The following is a 21,327-nucleotide window of genomic DNA, read 5'->3' as shown; positions in this document are numbered from 1 at the left end:
TCTCCAAAGTCCCTAGCTTCTATAGAATAACAAGAGTCGGAAGGGACCTTGGAGGTCTTCTAGACCAACCCCCTGTTCAAGCAGGAGATCTTTTCTCACCCAAAATGGCTGTCCAGTCTCTTCTTGGAAAAAAACGCTCAACATTCACAACTTCTGGAGGCCGTTTGTTCCCCTGCTTAATTGTCCTCACCATTCAGAAGTTTTTCCTTAGTTCTGGGGTTGATTCATTTCCATCCGCTGCTTCTTGTCCTGCCTTCGGGTGCTTTGGGGGGGACAGGTGGGACCCTCCCCCCTCTTCTTTGGGGCAGCCCCCTCCAATATTGGAAGAGTGCCATCGTGTCCTTCTCCAGACTAGACGTTCCTGGGTTCCTGCAACCGTTCTTTCGTAAATTTTCGGCCTCCTCCTTATTTTTCTCAGTCTGAACACGCACTTAAACTTCAGGCCTGGGTTCTCCTCTCTCCATAGCATGTGTCTTAGCAACGGGGCCTAAAAAGAATGGCTAACGTGCAAGTGCGACATGTACAACAGCATCCTAAATATATCCCTAGCATCCCTTATGTTAAGGGGGAGTCACACACACACAAAAAATGAATAGGGGCTGGGAGGGAAGCAAAAAAATAAAACCAAAAAACCCACCCCAAAATCTCAAATTCAGCTTTTGTTCTTGTTAATCTGAGACTTGGGGGGTGGGTGGGTGGTATCTCGGTCTTTCTGGACTGCTTGGTTTTAAGCCAGATTGCAGGTTCGAAGCTCCCCATCTATTTAAACGCAACGTTTCGCCCTCGTCTCATTTGCAATTTCTCGGCGGCTTCTCGAAAACGACTAAATTTGGCTGACATTTAGTCGTGACTGCTACGAAACGGGCGTCTCCACCCCAAACCTTTCCTTTTTGCTTGTTTGAAGCTACAGTTGTCGAGGGCTAGAAAAAGAAGGGACGCCATATAGGGACGCGGTGTCTCAGACGCTGAGCTTGTCGATCGAAAGGGTAGGCAGTTCAGCGGTTCGAATCCCTAGTGCTGCCGCGTAACGGGGTGAACTCCCGTGACTTCTGCCAACCTAGCAGTTCGAAAGTAGGTAAAAAAAAAAATGCAAGTAGAAAAAATAGGGACCACCTTTGGTGGGAAGGGAACAGCGTTCCGTGCACCTTTGGCGTTGAGTCATGCCAGCCACATGACCACGGAGACGTCTTCGGACAGCGCTGGCTCTTCGGCTGTGAAACGGAGATGAGCAGTGCCCCCTAGAGTCAGGAACGACTAGCACATATGTGCTAGGGGATCCTTTACCTTGAAAAAGAAGACATAATCCGGTGCCGCTGTCACACGTAACTGTTCGAGTTTAACAGCTGGAATTTTAATGTATTTGGGACTCCCCTCCTCTCATTCACCCACCAAGCTTTACCTGTGGGGGTTCCATTGTTTCCCTCCCCTCCCTACACAGCTAGTCCTCGAGTAACGACCACAATACGAGCCCCCCCTCCCTACACAGCTAGTCCTCGACTTACGAGCCCAATATTTCCATTGCTTAAAGGAGACAGTTGTTAAGCGAGTCCTGCTCCATTTTACGACCTTGCCCTGCAGTTGTTCAATTAGTAACCTGGTTATTAAGTGAATCCGGCTTCCCCCATTGACTTTGCCTGTCCGGAAGGTCGCCAAAGGGGATTGCGTGACCTTGGGACGCTGCGGCGGTCATAAGTACGAGCCAGTTGCCAAGCGGCTGAATTCTGATCACCAAAGGGAGGTGCAACAGTGCCATTAAAAGAGCGAAAACCGATCGTAAGTTCCTTTTTTTTCAGTGCTGTTCTAACTTGGAATTGTCACTAAATGAATAGTAAGTTGAGGACTCTCTGTACATGTAGAATATTGTTCATTCTCGCCTTTCACCACTCCCCTCCAGTAAATTCTTCCTATTTCTGTGTTAGTTTCACACTTGTTGATTCAAGCTTCTTTAAAAATGAGAAGGAAGGGGAGATTTTACTCTTTCCTTCCACCCGGATTGAATACTTATATATATATAACACGCTGCTTAAATCCTGTTACATAATGCAGCCACACAAAATTCTCTTTTTACTGGAAACTCATGTTCCCAGAGGAGAACCGGTTTACTCGCTCAGTTGTTCCGATGCTTCTGATGATATCTTAAGCTTCTACTGCCATTTCTTGGTTGGCCAATCCTTACAGGGGTGGTCCAAAGACTTCGATCCATTTTTCTGTTTGAGGTTGACAGTTTGCACCCCCAAACCTCACTTGGAGGGGGATCTGGGCGTCCTTTTGGTCTTGGATACATCATCACCTCTGATCAGTTGAGGAGGGGATGGGGGGGGGCTGCCAGGAGGAGCTGGAGAAAGGCATAGAATGACGCCAGCAATTCATTCTCCTATAAAATGTGAAAAATTGGGAAGGGGGAGGAACAAGTGGGGGGGCAACAAAATATTCTCTTGCGAAGCCCTTTTTCGTTTTTTCCTGCAGGATCATTGAATCATCTGCTAATTACACACTCACAGAGAGAGAGAGAGAGTGTAATGCGTATGACAATGGTACAATAGCTGAGTGTTGGATCTTCTAAGGATATTTATGATATGGTTGGTGATATGGCCAATCCCTGATTTAAACAAAATGACCTATCCATTTCAATGGAGGGAGGGAGGGAGGGAGGAAGGAAGGTATAGGGAAAGAGGAAGGGAAGGAAAGAGGGAGGGAAGGAAGGAACGAAGGAAGGATATGAAGGTATGGGAGGGAGAGAGAGAGGAAGTAAAAGGAAAGGAAGTAAATGGATGAAAATGGGAAGGGGAAGGAAATGAAGGTATGGGAAGAGAGGGAGAGAGGAAGGAAAGGGGAAGGAAGTAAACAGATGTAAAAGGAAAGGAGAAGGAAGGAAATTAGGCTATGGGAAGACAGGAAAGAAAGGGAAAAGAAAGAAAAGAGGGATGAAAGGAAGGTATGACGGGAGAGAGAGGAAGTGTAAGGAAAGGAAGTAAACGGATGAAAAAGGGAAGGAAGGAAATGAAGGTATGGAAAGAGGGAGAGGAAGTAAATGGATGAAAAAGAGCCTTGGTACTACAGTGGTTTAAAGCACCCTGTTATTAACACAGCTGCCTGCAATTTACTGCTGGTTCGAATCTCGCCAAGGCTCAAGGTTGACTCAGCCTTCCATCCTTTCTAAGGTAGGTGAAATGAGGACCCAGTTTGTGGGGGCAATAAGCTGACTTTGTATAAATATACAAAAGTATGAAGGCTATTGCTTACCGCATTGTAAGCCGCCCTGAGTCTCCGGAGAAGGGCGGCATATAAATCAAATTTAAAAAAAAAAAAAGAAAAGGGAAGGAAGGAAGGAAGGAAATGAAGGTATGGGAAGACGGAGAGGAAAGGAAGGGAAAAGAAAGAAAAGAGGGAGGAAAGGAAGATATGAAGGGAGAGAGAGGAAGTGTAAGGAAAGGAAGTAAACGGATGAAAAAGGAAAGGAAGGAAGGAAATGAAGGTATGGGAAGAGAGGGAGAGGAAGTAAATGGATGAAAAAGGAAAGAAGGGAAGGAAGGAAGGAAGATGGGAGAAATCTGATCTTTCTGCTTAGATCTCGTTATCCTGGGATCACACTTGTAAAGCCCATCCTGAGCTCAGAGGCCTGAACGACGGAGGCAGCCAACCCAGGATCATGACCCTTAACCACCCTGTAAAAACTCACAGGGAAATAACCTGCAGTCCCCACTTTAGTCTCCTTTATACCCACCAGGTACGGTGCGTCATTTTAGAAGTGCCCCCACGTTTCGCGCGTTTGCTGCCATTTCTCTCTTCCTTCACTGCTTTCCCCCCCCCCTCTCTCTAGTACAGAAAGAGGAGCCAGGAAAATGTCAGTAATTTATGGATCGCAACTTAATTGTCCCGATATCCTTTCCTTTCTTGGGTGGATGGGTGGAGAGGTAGGTGGGTAGACCTTGCATTGATCAGTTATTATTCCTCTTATAAAGCAAGGAAGTTCCTGCACTTACAGCTTTTCTTCAGAAGGGTGGAGAAGAGAGGTAATGTTTCTTCCACCCCAAACTCGTCCGACCGGTTCTCTTAATGGTTGGTATTCTTTATTTTCCTTTTTTTCTTTAGTACTCGGAAGGAAGAGAGAAACCAGGGGGGGAAAGCAGGTAACATTAGGAGCCTCTTTAACTCTTATTTGCTGGGGCGAGAATCACTTCTTGGCTTCCGTTTTCTGACCGTTTTTGTTGTTAATTTTGTTTTGTATGTTTGTCCCTTAAATTAAAGGGGATGCGGTGGCTCAGTGGCTAAGACGCTGAGTTTGTCGATCGAAAGTTCAGCGGTTCGAATCCCTAGTTCCTCCTAATGGGGTGAGCTCCTGTTCCTTGTCCCAGCTTCTGCCAACCAAGCAGTTCGAAAGCAGGTAAAAAAAAATGCAAGTAGAAAAATAGGGACCCCCTTTGGTGGGAAGGGAACAGCGTTTTCCGTGTGCCTTTGGCGTTGAGTCGTGCCGGCCACATGACCACGGAGACGTCTTCGGACAGCGCTGGCTCTTCGGCTTTGAAACGGAGATGAGCACCGCCCCCTAGAGTCAGGAACGACCAGCACGTATGTGCGAGGGGAACCTTTACCTTACCTTACCCTTAAATTGCTGGCTTATTCCAATAGCAAATGGCACATGGGGTTTGTTGGGGACGCACGGGGAGTCCTTGACTTATGATCACAATTGGGGGCAGAATTCACGCTGCTAAGCAAGGGGGCTCAGTGAGTCACACATTTTGCCATGGTTGTTAACTGAATCGTAGATTGTTCAGTGAATCCAACTCTTTCGGCCACCCCTGCCATTGACCTTCCTCCAAAGCAAATAACTCAACAGATTGACTAGTAATCGGTTTTATTCTTGTAAATCAAGGTCATACCGTGTTTCCCCGAAAATAAGACCCTGTCTTATATTTTTTTTTGAACCCTGAGATAAGCACTTGGCCTTATTTTTGGGGAGGTCTTATTATTTTGGGGCGCATGGAGCAAGACGGGGCTCCTCTTGCCGCCTTACCTGATTTCCAGCTCTGTCTCCCTAACCCTTAAGCAGAGGAAATGGCGGGGACCGGCTGTGCATGTGGTTAAATATTTTCGGGGGGGGGGGCTTATTTTAGTGCATGCACTTAAAAGCCAGATTAGGTTTATTATCAGAGGATGTTTTATTTTTGGGGAAACGGGGTATTTATAGAGTCAGCAACCTCCTATTCCATGTTATTTATATATTTGGGTTTGTTTGTTTTTTAATTTCAATGGTCACCCATCTCCAGTCAGTGACTGTGGGCAGCTTACGATTCAGGAAATATACTACGATCAAAAGTTTAGATGTTTGCAGGTCAACGATCGTCTCACGGCGAACCCCGATTAAAAGTTTAAAAAACAATAAAAGCAACAAACCAGTTAAAAAAAAACATTAAAACATCCAATTCAATATACAAGTAGTGCTTGACTTACTTGGCCGCAACTGAGTGCAACATTTCCGTCACTAAGCGAGACAGTTGTTAAGTGAGTTTTGCCCCCCTTTTTACGACCTCTCTTGCCACCGTTGTTGAGTGAATCACCACATTTGTTAAGTTTGTAACACGGTGGTTAAATGATTTGACTTTGCTGGTCGGAAGGTCGGGCAACCCGGGGACGCTGCAACGGTCATAAATACGAGTCAGCTGCCAAGGTTTATGAATTTTGATCGCATGACTGTGGAAAGGCTGCTGCAGTGGTCGTAAGTGTGAAAAACGAGTCAGAGGTCACATTTTTGAGTGAGCTGTTGTAAATCGAGGACTACGTTGTACCCAAGGTTTTTATTTTCAAAAAAAAAAAAAAAGTCAGAAACAGAAAAAAGCATTTAGGATTTAGGTCACAAAGCAAAGCACCCTCTGGGTATAAATCTAGTTTTAATTAAAACTGCCTGAATAGTCCAGCGAGGACTTTTTTTTCTCCCCCTGGTTCTTTATTTTTTTTATTTTATTTTTATTTTTTTATCCTTCCAATCTCTCTCGGACATAATCCGCCTTAAAGTTCCGTTTCGCAGCACGCAATGTTCTGTTACCGTTTCAGTTCAGAAAATTCACTTTTTTTAGCCCCCCCCTCGCCCCCCCTCCCATCTATCTGGATGCACGCGTCTGGCTTCTCCTCACCGTCATATAATGGGACTTCTGCGGGACCCCGGCTGGTGGTTTTTTTAAGATTAATATTTTGAAACGGGAATAAAAGCTGCTCGCTTAGCCTTTTTTTTTTTTTTTGCTTCGCTTCGCCTTACAGGTTGGTGCCTCGGACACGCCCGAGGAGTCTAAATTGCTGGATTTGGGCTGGAAATTGTAACGCTGATGCATAAATTATCCAGAATTGCAGAGTTGCTTGACGTAATCCGGCTTTGCGGTTCCACAATCGAACCGGCGTAAGAACTGCAGGTCACTTGTGATAAGAAGAAAGAGTATAGAGGCAGTCCTCGACATTTAACCATTCATTTAGTGACCGTTCGAAGTTACGACGGCACTGAGAAAAGTGGCTTATGACCGTTTTTCCACACTTATGACCGTTGCAGCATCCCCATGGTGACATGATTTTACATTCGGGTGCTCGCATTTACGACGGTTGCAGCGTCCCGGGGGTCACGTGATCCTCCTTTTGCGGCCTTCTGATGAGCAACGTCAAACGGGGGGGGGGAGGGAACCAGAACTCGCTTAACAACTGTGTTACTAATTTAACAGCCGCCATGATTCCCTGAATGAATGTGGCAGCGGAAGGTGGTGAAATGGGACAAAACTCATTTTAACAAATTTCTCGCTTAGCGGCATACGTTTTGCGCTCGGTTGTGGCCGTAAGTCGAGGACTGCCTGTACTCTGATTGGATTGTGTTCGAGGACGGCGAGCTAAGTTTTACAGGGAGTCCTCGATTTATGGCGCACAATCAAGCCCAAAATTTCCGTTGTGAAGCAAGACAGTTGTTAAGCGGGATTTTGTCCTCACTTTACGACCTTTCTTGCCTCGGGTTGTTACGGGTTGCTAAGTTAGCAAGAGAATCCGGCTTCCCCGTTGACCTTTGCTCGTCAGAAGGTCACCAAAGAGGGAATCACATGACCCCGGGGGACACTGTCCCCCCCCAATCCGGTCGTAAATATGAGTCAGTTACCAAGCGTCTGAATTTTGATCACGTGGACCAATGGTTGTAAGTGTGAAAGACGGTCGTAAGTCACTTTTTTCAGTGGCCTTGTGACTTCGAATAGTCACTAAGTGTACCGTTGTAACTTGAGGACAATTCTTATAGCTGAATCCTCAGTGTGCTATTTGCAATTAGTTTGTCAAGTTTCCATAGTTTGTTTGATCATTGTAGTGTGAAGGGTTGGACTAGAACAGGGGTCCCCAACCTTTCGGACCTCAGGGACCACTAAATTCATAATTTTAAATCCCGCGGACCACTAATATGATCTGACTAATGACTGGCTGGGTGGGCGTGGCTACGTAGTCATGTGACTGGGTGGGCGTGGTCAACTCGATGTCACTCGCGTCGAGGGGCACCTCGCAGGCCTCTACTCGCCCCTCCCCTCCCAGCCCCTCCTCGCCTGCCCTCCCGGGCTCCTTAGGGCCCCAACAGGAAGCAGTTGCTGGAGCTAAGCAGCCCCCACGAGAAAGAGTTGGCAAAACAGCTCAGTTCAAATTGGATCTGGCCGAGAAGGAGGCTCAGCAGAAGCTCCTCACTGAGGACTAGGAGCATAGGCTTTCCAAGCAGAGGGAAGACCTGCGGGAGTGCAAGGCCCCTGGAGTCTCAGCAGGCTGAGATGGTCAGCCAGTTCCAGGCCATGATGCTGTCCCACTGGAACGAGGCCCTCCGGCTCTTCGCCACCAGCGGCCCTTCCCTCCAGCCTTCGCCCAAAGCCCCCCACCAGGAGGCTGAAGCAGACCCCATTTGGAATTTCTGCCCCCCTCCGACCCACACAAAAAGACCCCGAAGGGGGAGACTCTCTGCAGCAACACAAACGTCCATTGCACGTATCCGTCCCAGGGTCCATAGTTTGAGGACCCCCAATTTAGTGCAGTATAAAAAATGCAAATACTTTTTCTGTGGACCACCAACATTTTCTCACGGACCACCAGCTGCTGACCACTGGACCTCCAAGGTCCCTTCCAAGAATAGTTATTCTATTCTATTCTATTCTATTCTATTCTATTCTATTCTATTCTATTCTATTCTATTCTATTCTATTCTATTCTATTCTATTTTCTTTACTTTAGGCCTCAGGTCCCATCTCTGAAACTCCCCAGAGTGATTCAGTATCTGCAATATTTTCCAGATGCTTGGATTGACCTTTATTTTATCTCCGTATATCGTTTTGCAGAATTAAGTAATGTCATTGTTTTAAAAAGATGAGCAAAACAGAGCTCTTATCTTCTTTTTTTAAAGTGTACTCCTGCCCCAAAGATAAGGGAACATCTTTAATTTAAAAACAAAACTTTCTGCTAGAAAGGCACTTTTATAGAGCACTTCCTTCCCCCTCCCTGAAAGCTTTATTAATTTTTTTTTTAAAAAATATGCAAAGCAGCAGACGAAAACAACGGTGGGGGGGAGAGGAAATTAAGGAAGGAAAACAATATTGCGGTGTGCAAAACAGAGCTTTCGAGAAAAATAACTTCGGTACGGATCAAAAATCAGCGACCCTTTGAACTGGAATAAAACAAAAACAAACAGCAATTCTGTCATAAAAGGAGGCCGATCATCGAAATCCAAGGTTAAATTTTCAGTTTCAAACAAAAACTCCTAAAGAGTGGTTTCCAATCAGATGCAGAGCTAAATAAAGTCTCTTCTTTCATCGAAGCGATCAATTCCGCCATCTGCACCAACTCCCATCACTTCCACACCGTCCACTCTTCCATTGAGGGTATATTTGAGTCCTTCCATCTTATAAAATACATTTTCTGCTCCTGCCATATATATATAAGAAAACAGTTCTTTTTCCTCCCCAAATTTAAGGGCCTTGGGGATTGAACCCAGGACCACCTGTAAACCAAGCTAGCCAGCCTCTGCATTTCTTTACTTTCCCCCAAAAGGAAATGGCTCTGGTGCTTTTTAAGCTCTCTATGAGTCAGAGGAGATAGGGAAAGGCTGTTCAAACACTCTATAATTAAGGCAGGGAAAAAAAAAACCTGGACTATAAATTTGGGAGTGTGTTTTTCGATGGGGCGGAAAAAAGGCCTTACTTAGCAGAGTTCACTTTTCTTGACCCGGCTGCAAGCGGTTGAAGGCGATTCCCGGCAGACCAGACTTCCCGAAGGCAGTTGCGCACAAAACAGGTAAAATAAAAGTCTTGTGTGAAGTTGGGGTGGTCTCTACCCCAAAATAGAAGGGAGGGTAGAACCTGTCTTGCTAAGCTGACATTGGAGAACATGAGATGCTCATCCCCGTCTGATTCATCTAGAGAATTTCTGTTCATTTTAATGGTTTTCACACTTTCCCTAGAGGTGTGTGGGACTCCCTGTCCCCCAGCCAATCCTGAATTGTTGACTTACAATAGTTCATTTAGTGACCAAAGTTACAACGGCACTGGGGGGAAAAAGTGACTTACGACCATTTTTCACACTTACAACCTTTGTAGCAACCCCATCTTCATCTTCTTTTAATAACCCCATAATCCCTTGCGGGCTGGAGTCTGGGCAATTGAATGGAGCTAGCAGAGTGTTTTACTGGCCAGATGCCTTTCCTATCGCCAGAGCGGAGTTCTGTTCAGCAGATATATTCTCAGTGTGCCCAGAGAGAGAGAAATATCCGCTTCTACCTAGGATCGAACTCACAACCCTCCTGATTGCGAGGCGAGAGAGCTCCACCTCTAGGCCAACGCACCACTCCTCAGCATGATCCCACGATCATGGGATCAAAATTCAGACGCTTGGCAACCGGTTCATACTTAACGACGGTTGCAATGCGCCGGAGTCCCATGATCCCCTTTCGCGAGCAAAATCAACGGGGGGAAGCCCGACTCACTTAACAACCGTGTTTTCTCACTTATCACCTGCAGGGATTCACTTAAGTGTGACGAGAAAGGTCGTAAAATGGGGGCAAAACTCACTTAACAAACTTCTCGCTTAAGACCAGAAACGTTGGGCTGAAGTGTGGTCGTAAATTAGCTCCTAATCCACCCGTGTTCTTAGTCCCAACGTAGCTGTCAGATAAATGAGAGGCCGGTTTTTGTTTTTTTTATACTAATAATTCTCCCTCGACATAAATCTGCCTACTTTTTCTCTGGGAAGTGCTCCTTGTCAATAAAAGGTTAGCATTGCCATTACCCTTTCCTGAAAGAACAGTGGCGTACATGAAAAAGCATTAAAAAGGGCCAGAGCTTTAAATAAAGCTGACAGTGTAAAGATTTAATATATTTCTCGGAGTAACAGAGAGATGTTTCATTGTGACTGGACAACAACCCCCTGGGGCACAAAAACATCTTCCGCTCTTTAAAAAAAAAAAAAAACACAAAAAAGCATGTTGGCTTCTAAGAAACCATTAGATGGTGGTTGTTCTTGTTTTTAAATAAAACAGTAGATTTTGTAAAAAAAAAAAAAAAAAAAGTAGATTATCCTTTCCATCGATAAGATGCCGGAATGGCAAAATTCGAGCTGTAAACAGGCAGTGTTGTTTGGCTGGCAAGGTTCCCCTGAAGCGACACGCAAAGGCGGCTTATTGAAACTGTAGGTGTGAGATATTGTGGTCCCGTTTCATTGCCCAGTTGTGAATCTGCCAAAATAGATGGAATGGAATGGAATGGAATAAAATAGAATAAAGGAGAGGAGAGGAGAGAATAAGAAGAGAAGAGAATAAGAAGAGAAGAGAATAAGAAGAGAAGAGAAGAGAAGAGAAGATAGTAGGGGAAGGGGAGGAGGAGAAGAGAAGAGAAGAGTTAGCAGGGACCTTAGAGGTCTTCTAGTCCAACCCCTTACCCAGGCAGGAAACCCTACACCACTTCAGACAAACGTTTATCCAACATCATCTTAAAAACGTCCAGTGTTTTTACAGAAGCATTTGCAACTTCTGTAAGAAAAACTCGCTTAACAATTGTCTTGCTTAGCAACAGAAATTTTGGGCTCCGTTGTGGTTGTAAGTCAAGGGCTACCGTTTTTTTTTTTTTTAAAGAAGCGATAAAATATACCTTTGATTTCAGCTTCTTTGCGGCAAAGTAGCCCATTTGCTCCCAAGGACAGAACCAACCTAGAACTAAGGAGAAATTTCCTGAGAAGTTAAAACAATGAATCAGTGGAACAGCTGGCCTCCAGAAGTTGGTTTTTAAGAAAAGACTGGACAACCGTTTTGTCTGAAATGGTGTAGGGCAGTGATGGCTAACCTGTCTGCCATTGCGTGCCAGGAGGGGGGCGGGCGGGGGAGGTTCACGCACACGTGTGCCCACACCCATAACTATGCGCCCCGCCCTGTACATGTGCACACAACCCTCCCCCCTGCTCCTGGCACGCAATGGCCTGGTAGGCCTGTTTTTCTTTCTCACCTGGCTCCAGATCCTCTATGCATCTGGGGAGGGCGAAAACAGCTTTCCCCATCTCCCCACATAGGCCCTCCGGAGCCTGTTTCTTCTGGTGGGCCCAGAAGGCCCGAAAATCAGCTGGCCGGCGCTGATTTTCCTATGAGTTCATCCACTGCCTATGAGTTAGTTGCTTCTTTCCTCCCCCCCAAGTCCCATGTGCATACATGTGCAGGCTGTGATGCCTTTATTTATTAAATTTACATATTACCCATTTCACAATCCTATCCTCCATAGCCCAATTCTTAACAAACAGCCCAATTCTGTGCCTCCTGGCAGTGAGTTGAGGGGCATATATACATTTCATAAATAATAATTTCTGATGCTGATGGTTTATTTCACAGCCTGGTTCTCCTTTGTGTTAGATCTGAGCTTTTCTTTTCTTTTCTTTTTTTAAACTAGGGATTTGATTTCATCAGGGGCAATATAATGTTTCTTCATGCAAGCCCTGTAAAAGAGGAAAGAAAGAAAGGTGGGGGGGGGGAAATACCCTTCCTTCCAGGGCCTGCACAGCCAGCTTCTCATAAGAAGTGGTTTCCAAGTTCAAAAGATCCTAGAGGTGTGAAGAAATTCAAAATATATAGCGTTGACACCCGAGAAAGGCAGAGCCACTTCCTCTTTCGACATTCTGCTTCCGTGCCTTGTTGCAAAACTGCTTTTAAAGCAGGCTTAGGATAAGGCGAGCCGTTTTTTCCTACTACAATCTCTGTCCCACCCTGTTGGCCAGACCATTAGAAGATAATTTGCCAGGCCTTTTTAAAAGCTCTTTAATTAATTGATTCATTAAGCTTGCGGATCTCCTGTTCAAAGCTCTCCGGGAGTCGTGGAACAACGGGTAGAAGTGGAACCGAAACGCAAAAAGTTTGGCAGATTTCAGCCTCAGGGTGCCTGTTCAGAGAAGGGAGATAATTTTACTAGAACCTCAGGATTCGCACGAACCCTCAAAGCAGTAAAAATGAAAGCTCTGGCTCTCAAACTTTGCAGGGTCTCCCATCTGTACGACTTTAGGGGTGCCAGAGATAAACCCACCCCTGCCTTTGAACAAGTACATCTTAATTATAGCGTAATCCTCGAGTTACGACCACAATTGAGTGGGGAAAAAAGATTTCTGTTGATAAGCGAGGCGTCTTGTTAGGTGAATCTTGCCCCGTTTTGCCACCTTTCTTAGCCACTGTTGTTAAGTGAATCACTGCAGTTGATAGGCTAGTAACCCAGTTGTTAAGTGAATCTGGCTTCTCCCATTCATCAAAAGGTCGCCAAAGGGGGATCCCATGACCCACACTGCAACCGTCATAAATATGAGGCCATTTCCAAAAGTCTGAATTTTGATCCCTTGACCATGGGGATGCTTATAAAACGTCGTAAGGGTGGGAAATAGTCCTAAAGTCACATTTTTCACTGCCAAATAAGAATATATCTGCTGTGGGGGTGGGTGGGAGAGACTCCGTATTGGTGACAGGAAGGGCATCCGGCCAGTAAACATTCAGCTCCATTCAGTTGCCTAGAGGTGGAGCTCTGGCCTCACAATCAGGAGGCTGTGAGTTCGATCCTAGGTAGAGGCAGATATTTCTCTCTCTGGGCATGATGAAAAATATATCTGCTGAACAAAACTCCGCTCTGGCAACAGGGAGGGCATCGGGCCAGTAAAACACTCAGCTCCATTCAGTTGCCCAAGACTCCACTCCGCAAGGGATTGTGGGGTCATTAAAAGATGATGATGATGATGATGATGATTGTAACTTCGAACGGTCGCCCTATGACCTGTTGCAAGTCGAGGACTGCCCCATATTTCCCTGTATATTTTCCTTTCTATCACATTAAACGATAAAGAGGCATTTTCAGGGCGTTTTAAGTAGATTTTGGTTGTGTGTATCTCTGCTATTTGTGGATCTGTTCGTTCTACCAGATGACCTGCGAAAACACAACATGTGGCTGAGCTGGGTTTTTTTGTTTTGTTTTTTTTTAACTTTTCTGCTAAGTCTCCTTTTAAACGGCTCTGCCTTTTAACTCTCCAGTACAGCATGAATCCCTCAGAGGAAGGGAGGGGGGGGAAAGGGGGGGTGTTAGAGAGAAAGTCTTTACCTTAATTACTCTGATTGCTCCCTTATGCAGCCAGAATGCTAATTGATTTGAGGCTGGATCCAGTCCTGGCTTCTTTGCAAATAAATAGATTAAAAGAAACCTCTTGTGATCGTCTTTTGCCATTTGTCATTTTATTCACTTGCTTTCCTCAAAGCTCACTCTCCAAGCAGCGTTAAGGCAGATGAGAAACAGCACAGGTGCTTGCAAAGGTTCGTTTAGGGACCATTCAAAGTTAAAAAGGCACTGGGGGGGGGAAAGGGACTTGCAGCTGTTTTTCACACTTAACGACCGTTGGTGCATTCCCCATGCTTTTTAACACTTAACAACCATTGCCGCATTCCCCGTGCTCACATCATCCAAATTCAGACGCTTAGTGGCCACTGGTTCCTATTTATGACGGGTCGCATGTCCAGGGGTCATGTGATCCCATTTTGCGAGCTTCCCCTCAACGGGGAAGCCAGATTCACATCACATCCGTGTGCCTAACCTGTGCCGCGATTTGCTTAACAACCGTGGCAAGAAAGGTGGTAAAACAGGGCAAAACCCACTTAACGGACGACTCGCTTAACAACCCAAACATGTGGGGCTCACTTGTGGTGGTAAGTCTACCTGTCCTCGACTTAACGACCACAATCGGCGTCAGAATTTCCATGGCTAACTCAAGGCGGGGTTTTTAAGCGAGTCGCGCCCGGTTTTACGACCATGGTTTGCCTCCCAATGACGGAATCATTGCCGTCGTTAAAGCGAATCCGGTCGTTCAAGCGAATCCGGCTGCCCAGATTGACTTCTTGTCGTGAGCCTGTGAGGAAGGGTCACAAAGGGAGATGACGTGACCCCAAGAGACGCTGCAGCTGTCCATAAATTTGTCCCGGTTGCTTCACCCCTTTTTCTGTGACTGCGTTAAACCTGAGGATGGTTGTAAGCAGATGTGGTATTAGCGCGTGCGCGGAAGGCTGGGCGCATGCATGGAAGGCAGGCATATGTGTGTGCACGAAGCGTGCACACGGGCGCGACGAACCAGTAGTAACATAATGTGAAACCCACTGCTGATTGTAAGTCACTTTTTTTCTGCGTCGTCGTAACTTCGAACAATCACTAAATGTTTGTTTGCTGAAAACACTTCCGCCTCTTCGCTGTGGTAGCTGTTTTAAAATTGTTTTTAATCGGGGACTGCACCTGACAAACACAAATAAGACACAGGAAGGGACCCCAAAGCAGCCTGGGCATGCTCTCTTGCCTCCTCCCTTCCCCCTTTTTTTGGGGGTGGGTGTGGGTAGGGGGCGTCCTGCTGGCTGAAATACTTTTGATAGCAGGTTCTAATGACTGAAGCCCCCCCTCTGCCCTTGAGCTATTTCTCCCCCGTTTGCTCAAGCGTTCTTTACTGAGTCAGCTTTTGACCCACCTAATATATTGCTGTAAAAAATAATAATTTTAAAAAAAACCACACAGGCAGCATTTCTATCACCTGGGATGTAAACACCTGGGAAGCTGAGTCAGGCCCTGGATTTGTCAGGCCCCGGCTTCGTTGACGATGACTCGGTTCGCTTAATATCACTTTATTCAATAAATTAAACCGTTTCTGGGCTCCGGTCATCGTACAGATAGTCCTCGACTTACAACAGGTCCTTTAGCGACCGTTCCAAGTTACAACGGCACTGAACAATGTGATTTACGACTGCACGCAAGCGATGTTTGAGCAGGGTTGCCTGGGACGCTACACATCCTCTTCACGACCTCGTTACCTGTGAGTTCGATCCTAGGTAGAGGCAGATATTTCTCTCTCTGGGCACGATGAGAAATATATCTGCTGAACAAAACTCCGCATTGGCAACAGGAAAGGCAGCCAGCCAGTAAACACTCAGCTCCATTCAGTTGCCCCGACTCCACCCCGCAAGGGATTATGGGGTCTCGAATATAGCACGTGTACACGTGTGTTATGTATGTGTATGGGTAGATATATACTTTCTCTTGAGAGCAGGCAGAATTTCGTTTTTAATGCGGGCCAGTGTGCTCACAGTCGGATGCTTGGCAATTGACTCGTTTTTACAACGAATTGCAGTGTTCCGGGGGGAGGCGGGTATCACGTGATCCCCTTTGGCAACCTGACCACAGCAAAATCAACGGAGAAGCCAGATTCGCTTAACAACCGGGTTCACTAACTTAACCACTGCAGTAAGATTCGCTTAACAACGGTGGCAAGAAACGTTGTAAAACAGGGGGGGCAAAATCCACTTCACAGAGGTCTCACTTAAGAACAGAAAGTTTGGATCCGGTGGTCACGCCCAGTTTTTCAGTGCCAGTGCAGATTTGGACGGTCGCTAAGTGAATGGCTATTAAGTCGAGGACTGCCTGCAGTCGGATCCCTCGTGGCGTGCCTCGGAGGAACGAACTGGGAATCAGTGGTTTTCGGCACTATCTCCAGGCCAAAGGTTGGTCAGATTGCTTTAGAGTTGGGAAAGGATTTTTCTGATCAAGAAGATTTCGCAGAGCGGAAGTAGACGGGACTGCCGGGATCGCCGTTCTGGGAAAAAGGACTGCAAATTGTCATTACAGGGTATTTGCCTAGGATTAGTCCTCTGGCCTTCCTCAATAATTCTGGAAAGGTGAGCTATAAATACGTTAAATAAACAGAAGGGAGGAATAATGGATTTTCTACCTTTATCTGTTTGTGGGCAGTCCAGATGCAGGAGTCTCTTCCAAGGAGATAGGAAGGCAGCATTGAAGATAGGCAGTGGTGGTATTCAAATAATTTATCAACCTTAATGGCCTTAAGGGCCAGCTGGGTAGGCGTGGCTCGATGGTCATGTGACTGTGTGGGCATGGCCAACTCAACGTCACTCACGTCGCTGGGCGCTTTGCTTTAGGTGTTACAATGTAATAAAGGTTAACCAGAGAGGCAGTTTCTGTATAGGCTAGAAGCAACACCAGAATGTTTCAGTTCCTTACAGGATTCCTTCCTTCTTTCCTTCCTTCCTTTTTTCCTTCCATCGCTGGATGTTTTCAAGAAAAGATTGGACAACCATTTGTCTGAAATAAGTATAGGGTCCCCTGCTTGAGCCAGGAGGTTGGACTAGAGGACCTCCGAGATCCCTTCCAACTCTATTATTCTGTTACCTCCTCACACATAACCACCTTCGACTTCCGTGGAGAAGAAAGATTACTTAGAATCATAAGAGAATGCTAAGGGGTGCTTGGGTGGGGTAGAAATGATGCCCCCTTAAACATGAAGCCCCCTTTCCTCCGAATACAGGGTCTCCTCCTTTTTCTCTTCTTCTTCTGTTTTTGTGGCTCAACAGCTTATATTCTCCCCACCCCCACCCAAGCTCCACAGTACACAGAAAGCAGAACCCACGTCAAGTGAAGCTGCTTGGGACGACTCCATTGTGCGCCAGGACAGTGGGACATTGTAGTGGGACTAATTAAGCAACAACAACAACAAAAACAGAGCTGGATACTCATGGTTGAAAGAGTTTTGGGTTCAGAGGGAGTTGAGCGGGTATTTTACAAAGCGGCCGTTTGGGGAATTTTGGAGTCTTGATTGTTTGGCTGATCTCAAAGGGGAATCGAGCTGCTTGAAATTCGGTCAAGTGCATAAGTAATTAATTAAACTCTTTAATTGTGCAGTAAACGCAATGGTGTGTATATATATATATTTATTTGTGTGTGCGCGTATAGATAGATGGAAGATAGATAGATAGATAGATAGATAGATAGATAGATAGATAGATAGATAGATAGATAGATATAGACAGACAGACAGACTATCTGTCTATTATCTCATCTATGTCATCTATGGTTGTCATCTGTATCTGTCTGTCTGTCTATCTAATCTATCTATCTATCTCTGTCTGACTAAATATATATACGAAAGCAAATTTATATAGTGAAGCAAGTTTAGTAAAGAAATAAATTTTTTTTAAAAAAAGGTGGCTGGTCAAACGTCCCATCGTTTCTCTCCTAAATCGTGTGAATGACGTCTTTAAGCATCGAGAGGCTCCTCTGTTTTAGGATGACTGTTGCTGCTTTTGTGTTGACCCCAAAGTAATCACCTGGAACCTAACTACCGTCCAAAGTTTCATGTCGTGTTGATCCCGGGAGGGGAGATGCCTCCTGCAGGGGGTTGTATTCGGTGTGTCTCTTTTAATAGAGACGATGCAGAAGGAGGACACCATAATCTCGGATTGTACGGTCAGTTTAGAAGGATGGCCGGCATCGGCCACCTCGCCAAAGATTGAGATAGTGGGATCTGTTGAGCCCAAACAAGGCCCAAGGCCTTTTCGGAGGTATGCAGGGAGTGTCTTCATTCTCTTGGTCGGTTAGAGAATCCATTTCACTTAACCGTATTTTTCGGAGTATAAGACGCACCGTAGTATAAGACGCACCTACCTTTTTTGGTGAGGAAAAGAAGAAAAAGAAATCTCCCTCTGAGCAATTTTGCCTCGTCGCAGCAAACAGCCTGCTTTACTTTCAGTTTCGTTTTCAGCATAGTTTGATTAGCACAAGGAAAAAAAAATCTGCTTCAGCAATTTACCTCTTTGCAGCAAGCAGCAGAGCCCTGCGCAAAACAGCTGAGACCAAATCAGCTGAGAGTCGGGAGGCCAATCCAATCAACTTGTGCTAATTAGGCTGTGCTGAAGCTGAAAGGAGCTGTTTTTTTTTGCTGTTTGCTTGCAAGGAGGTAAATTGCTGGGAGGTAGAGGCCAAAGGGTGGGGGCCAGTGGGTGGGCGGGGCTACATTTGGTGTATAAGGCGCACCTACATTTTCACCCCCTTTTAGGGGAGAAAAAGGTGCGTCTTATACTCTGAAAAATACGGTAATTCTCTCGGTTTAGAGCAGGGGTCTCCAACCTTGGCAACTTTAAGACTTGTGGACTTCAACTCCCAGAATTCCTCAGCCAGCTTTGCTGAGGAATTTGAAATGCTCTCAAAGCTTTGCTGGCTGAGGAACTCTGGGAGTTGAAGTCCACAAGTTGTAAAAGTTACCAAGGTTGGAGACCCCTGGTTTAGAGTACTGGGAGTCCTCGAGTTACCACCATAGTCGAGCTCAAAATTTATGTTACGTTGCTAAGGGGAGACATGGGCTAAGGGAGCTTTGCCTGCCCCATTTTACGACTTTTGTCGCCACGGTTGTTAAGTGGGATCCTTGCATTCGTTAAGGTAGTGACACGGTTGTTAAGTGGATCACCTGACCCCCCGGACTCTGCGGCCGTCGTAAATATGAACCAGTTTGACAAGCACCTGAACATTGATCATGTGACCACGGGGATGCTGCAACGGTCGTAAGTGAAAAACGGTCCCAAATCAGTATCTCCTCCTCCTCCTCCTCCTCCTCCTCCTCCTCTTCATTTTCTTCCTTTTCCTTCTCCTCTTCTTCCTCCTCCTCCTCCTCCTCCTTTTCCTCCTCTTCCTCTCCGAAACCATTCTCCTCTTTTTAGAAAGAATAAACAATTTTTTTTAAAAATCGCCCCGTCTCCTCCTTTCTGTGTCCCTCCACCCCACCTCCACCCCAGCTCGCCCGGCTGCAGAGATGCCAGCTTTTTCCTTGGCTCCTGGCTGCTGCTGCTGCTACTCCTTTCCCAGCTGCGTCTGTGTCTCACTGCATTATTTGCCCACAAGGTATGTTAAGTTTCTGGAACCCGGCCAGCCTCCTCCTTGTTCCTTGTTCGTCTGCCAAAACGGGCTGGGGAGAAGAGACGGGACTCGGGGACCGGAAAGCGCCCTCCGACCGTCCCCTCCCTTGGAGCATCCGAGTGGATCTTGTGCGGCTGCCAAAACAGCAGCGGGACTTTCTCTCTCTCTCTCTCTCTCTCTCTCTCTCTCTCTCTCTCTCTCTCTCTCTCTCTCTCTCTCTCTCTCTCTCTCTCTCCCCCCCCCTCTCTCTCTCTGGGGGGGGAAGCCTGGCAGGAAGAGGCGGTGCTAGAACCGTATACAGGGAAGTAACCTTTTGCTTCCTTCGCAAGGAAACAGCAGCAGCCTGCTTAGAAGCCGCGGCAGCAAGCCCACCTCCGCGTACGGCTCCCCCCATGACAGCGGCAATATGGAGACGACTTAATGGGTTGGTGAGTCCCGGGGGAGACTCCTGGGGGGGAGGAGGGGGGGCTTTCGTTCCTCCGCGCAGGGCTCCGAGAGGCCTCGGTCGGTGACTTCTTTTCCCCCTGTTGCTTGATGGAAAGAGGATGGGGGGCACGCTAGGTCACCCTGGCTGCTGCTTCTTCCTTCCACACACACATACATACACACGGACCCCGGCAGATGTTGTTCGTTTCTCCAGTCATCGGTCTGGTCCTTCTCTTCTGGAGGACGGCTTTTCGTCTCTTGAGCTCTTGTAAACAGGGGAGGCGTCGGACGACAATTCCCAGCATCCCCCAGCCGGTATTCTGACAGGAAAGAGTAGGGCTGGAGTTGTAATCCGTCACATTGGGAGGAGTCTGTAGTTAGTTTGTAGTTAGCAATCCGGTAAATCTCTTTCTCTCCTGTCCCCTCCCCACCCTCTCCTCTCTTCTTCCCACTCCCCACCCTTCCCTCCCCTCCTCACCCTCTCCTCTTCCTTCCTCCCCTCCCTCTCCCCACCCTTCTTCTCTTCTTCCCCCTCTTCTTCCCTCCTCTCCCACCCTCCCCATCATCTCTTCTCCTCTCCCCTCCCCACCCTGTCCTCTCTTCTTCCCACCCTTCCCTCCCCATCTCACCCTCTCCTCTTCCCTCCTCTCCCACCCTCCCCATCATCTCCTCTTCTCCCCTCCCCTCCCCACCTTCTCTTTTTCCCTCCTCATCCTCTTCTCTCTTCTCCCCTCCCCACCCTCTTCCCTTCCCCAGCCTCCCCTCCCCCTCCCCCTCTCTTCTCGCCTCCCCTCTCCAACCTCTTCTCCCCTCCCCACCCTCTCCTCTTCCCTCCTCCCTTCCCCACCCCCTCCCCTCCTCTTCTTTCCTCCCCTCCTCTCTCTTCCTTCAGAAGGGAATCAAATCATGCCATTAGAAGGACAATCATTTCTGTAAAATCATCCCTTCCTGTTCTGTGATGTAGCTAGTCACGGATATTTATCTGGCTCGGCTGTCGTTTTTCACCTGTGGCCCTAAGCGTGCCAGCTTTCAATGATCCCTAATCTTCGGAGTGGTCTGGGTGCGGTCTGAAGTTGTAGCCTGCATTAGGAAAGCAAAACCAGATATTAGGACTGCGTGGACACTTTTCATGCTGTGGGGACGGGAGACGACACGTCTCAGACCTAGATGTACACCGTAGATAGTCCTCAACTTGCAACCTCAGCTGTGGCCAGAATTTCCACGGTTAAAGCAAGTTGCTTGTTAAGCGAGTTGTGTCCAATTTTATGACCTTTTACCACAGCGCCTTCCCCCCCCCCCAACTGTAAGTCGAGGATGATCTGCACGAAGGCTAAGACAGCCCTGTCGAAGTGAGGCACCATTACCAGGAATATCCCACAAGCCTTGCAGCTCTCAGGATTGCTTGAATTAAACATGAATTAAACAGTCTGGATTGAGAAATTCCTATTTTTTGTAATTCCCAGAATCTGTGGATGCAACCTGGGAAAAGTTTGAATGAACTCTGGGGATTCTCCCAGAAGAAAAGAAAAGGAAAGGGGAAAGGAAGGGAAGGGAAGGGAAGGGAAGGGAAAGGAAAGGAAAGGAAAGGAAAGGAAAGGAAAGGAAAGGAAAGGAAAGGAAAGGAAAGGAAAGGAAAGGAAAGGAAAGGAAAGGAAAGGAAAGGAAAGATGAGAAA

The 21,327-nt window shown here is 46.8% G+C and overlaps 1 protein-coding gene across 21 annotated transcripts in view; it reads left to right on the top strand.

Moving 5' to 3' along the window:
• Positions 1-21,327, top strand: part of MARK2 (microtubule affinity regulating kinase 2) — a 190,332-nt gene that overhangs the window by 67,171 nt on the left and 101,834 nt on the right. For 11 of the 21 annotated variants that reach the window (XM_087880885.1, XM_087880890.1, XM_087880883.1 and 8 more), the window contains exon 1: positions 19,349-19,654. The exons of the other annotated variants lie outside the window; for them this stretch is intronic. In XM_087880885.1, coding sequence (XP_087737011.1) covers positions 19,619-19,654 — 36 coding nt within the window. In that variant the 5' untranslated portion in view covers positions 19,349-19,618. Of the gene's footprint in view, positions 1-19,348; positions 19,655-21,327 lie in introns of those variants that run through there. 21 annotated transcript variants of the gene reach the window in all.

This window comes from Pantherophis guttatus, chromosome 18, assembly GCF_059756535.1.
Source record: "Pantherophis guttatus breed Tessera chromosome 18, ASM5975653v1, whole genome shotgun sequence".
Taxonomy (NCBI): Eukaryota; Metazoa; Chordata; class Lepidosauria; order Squamata; family Colubridae; genus Pantherophis; species Pantherophis guttatus.
This window is presented reverse-complemented; position numbering and strand designations above follow the sequence as displayed.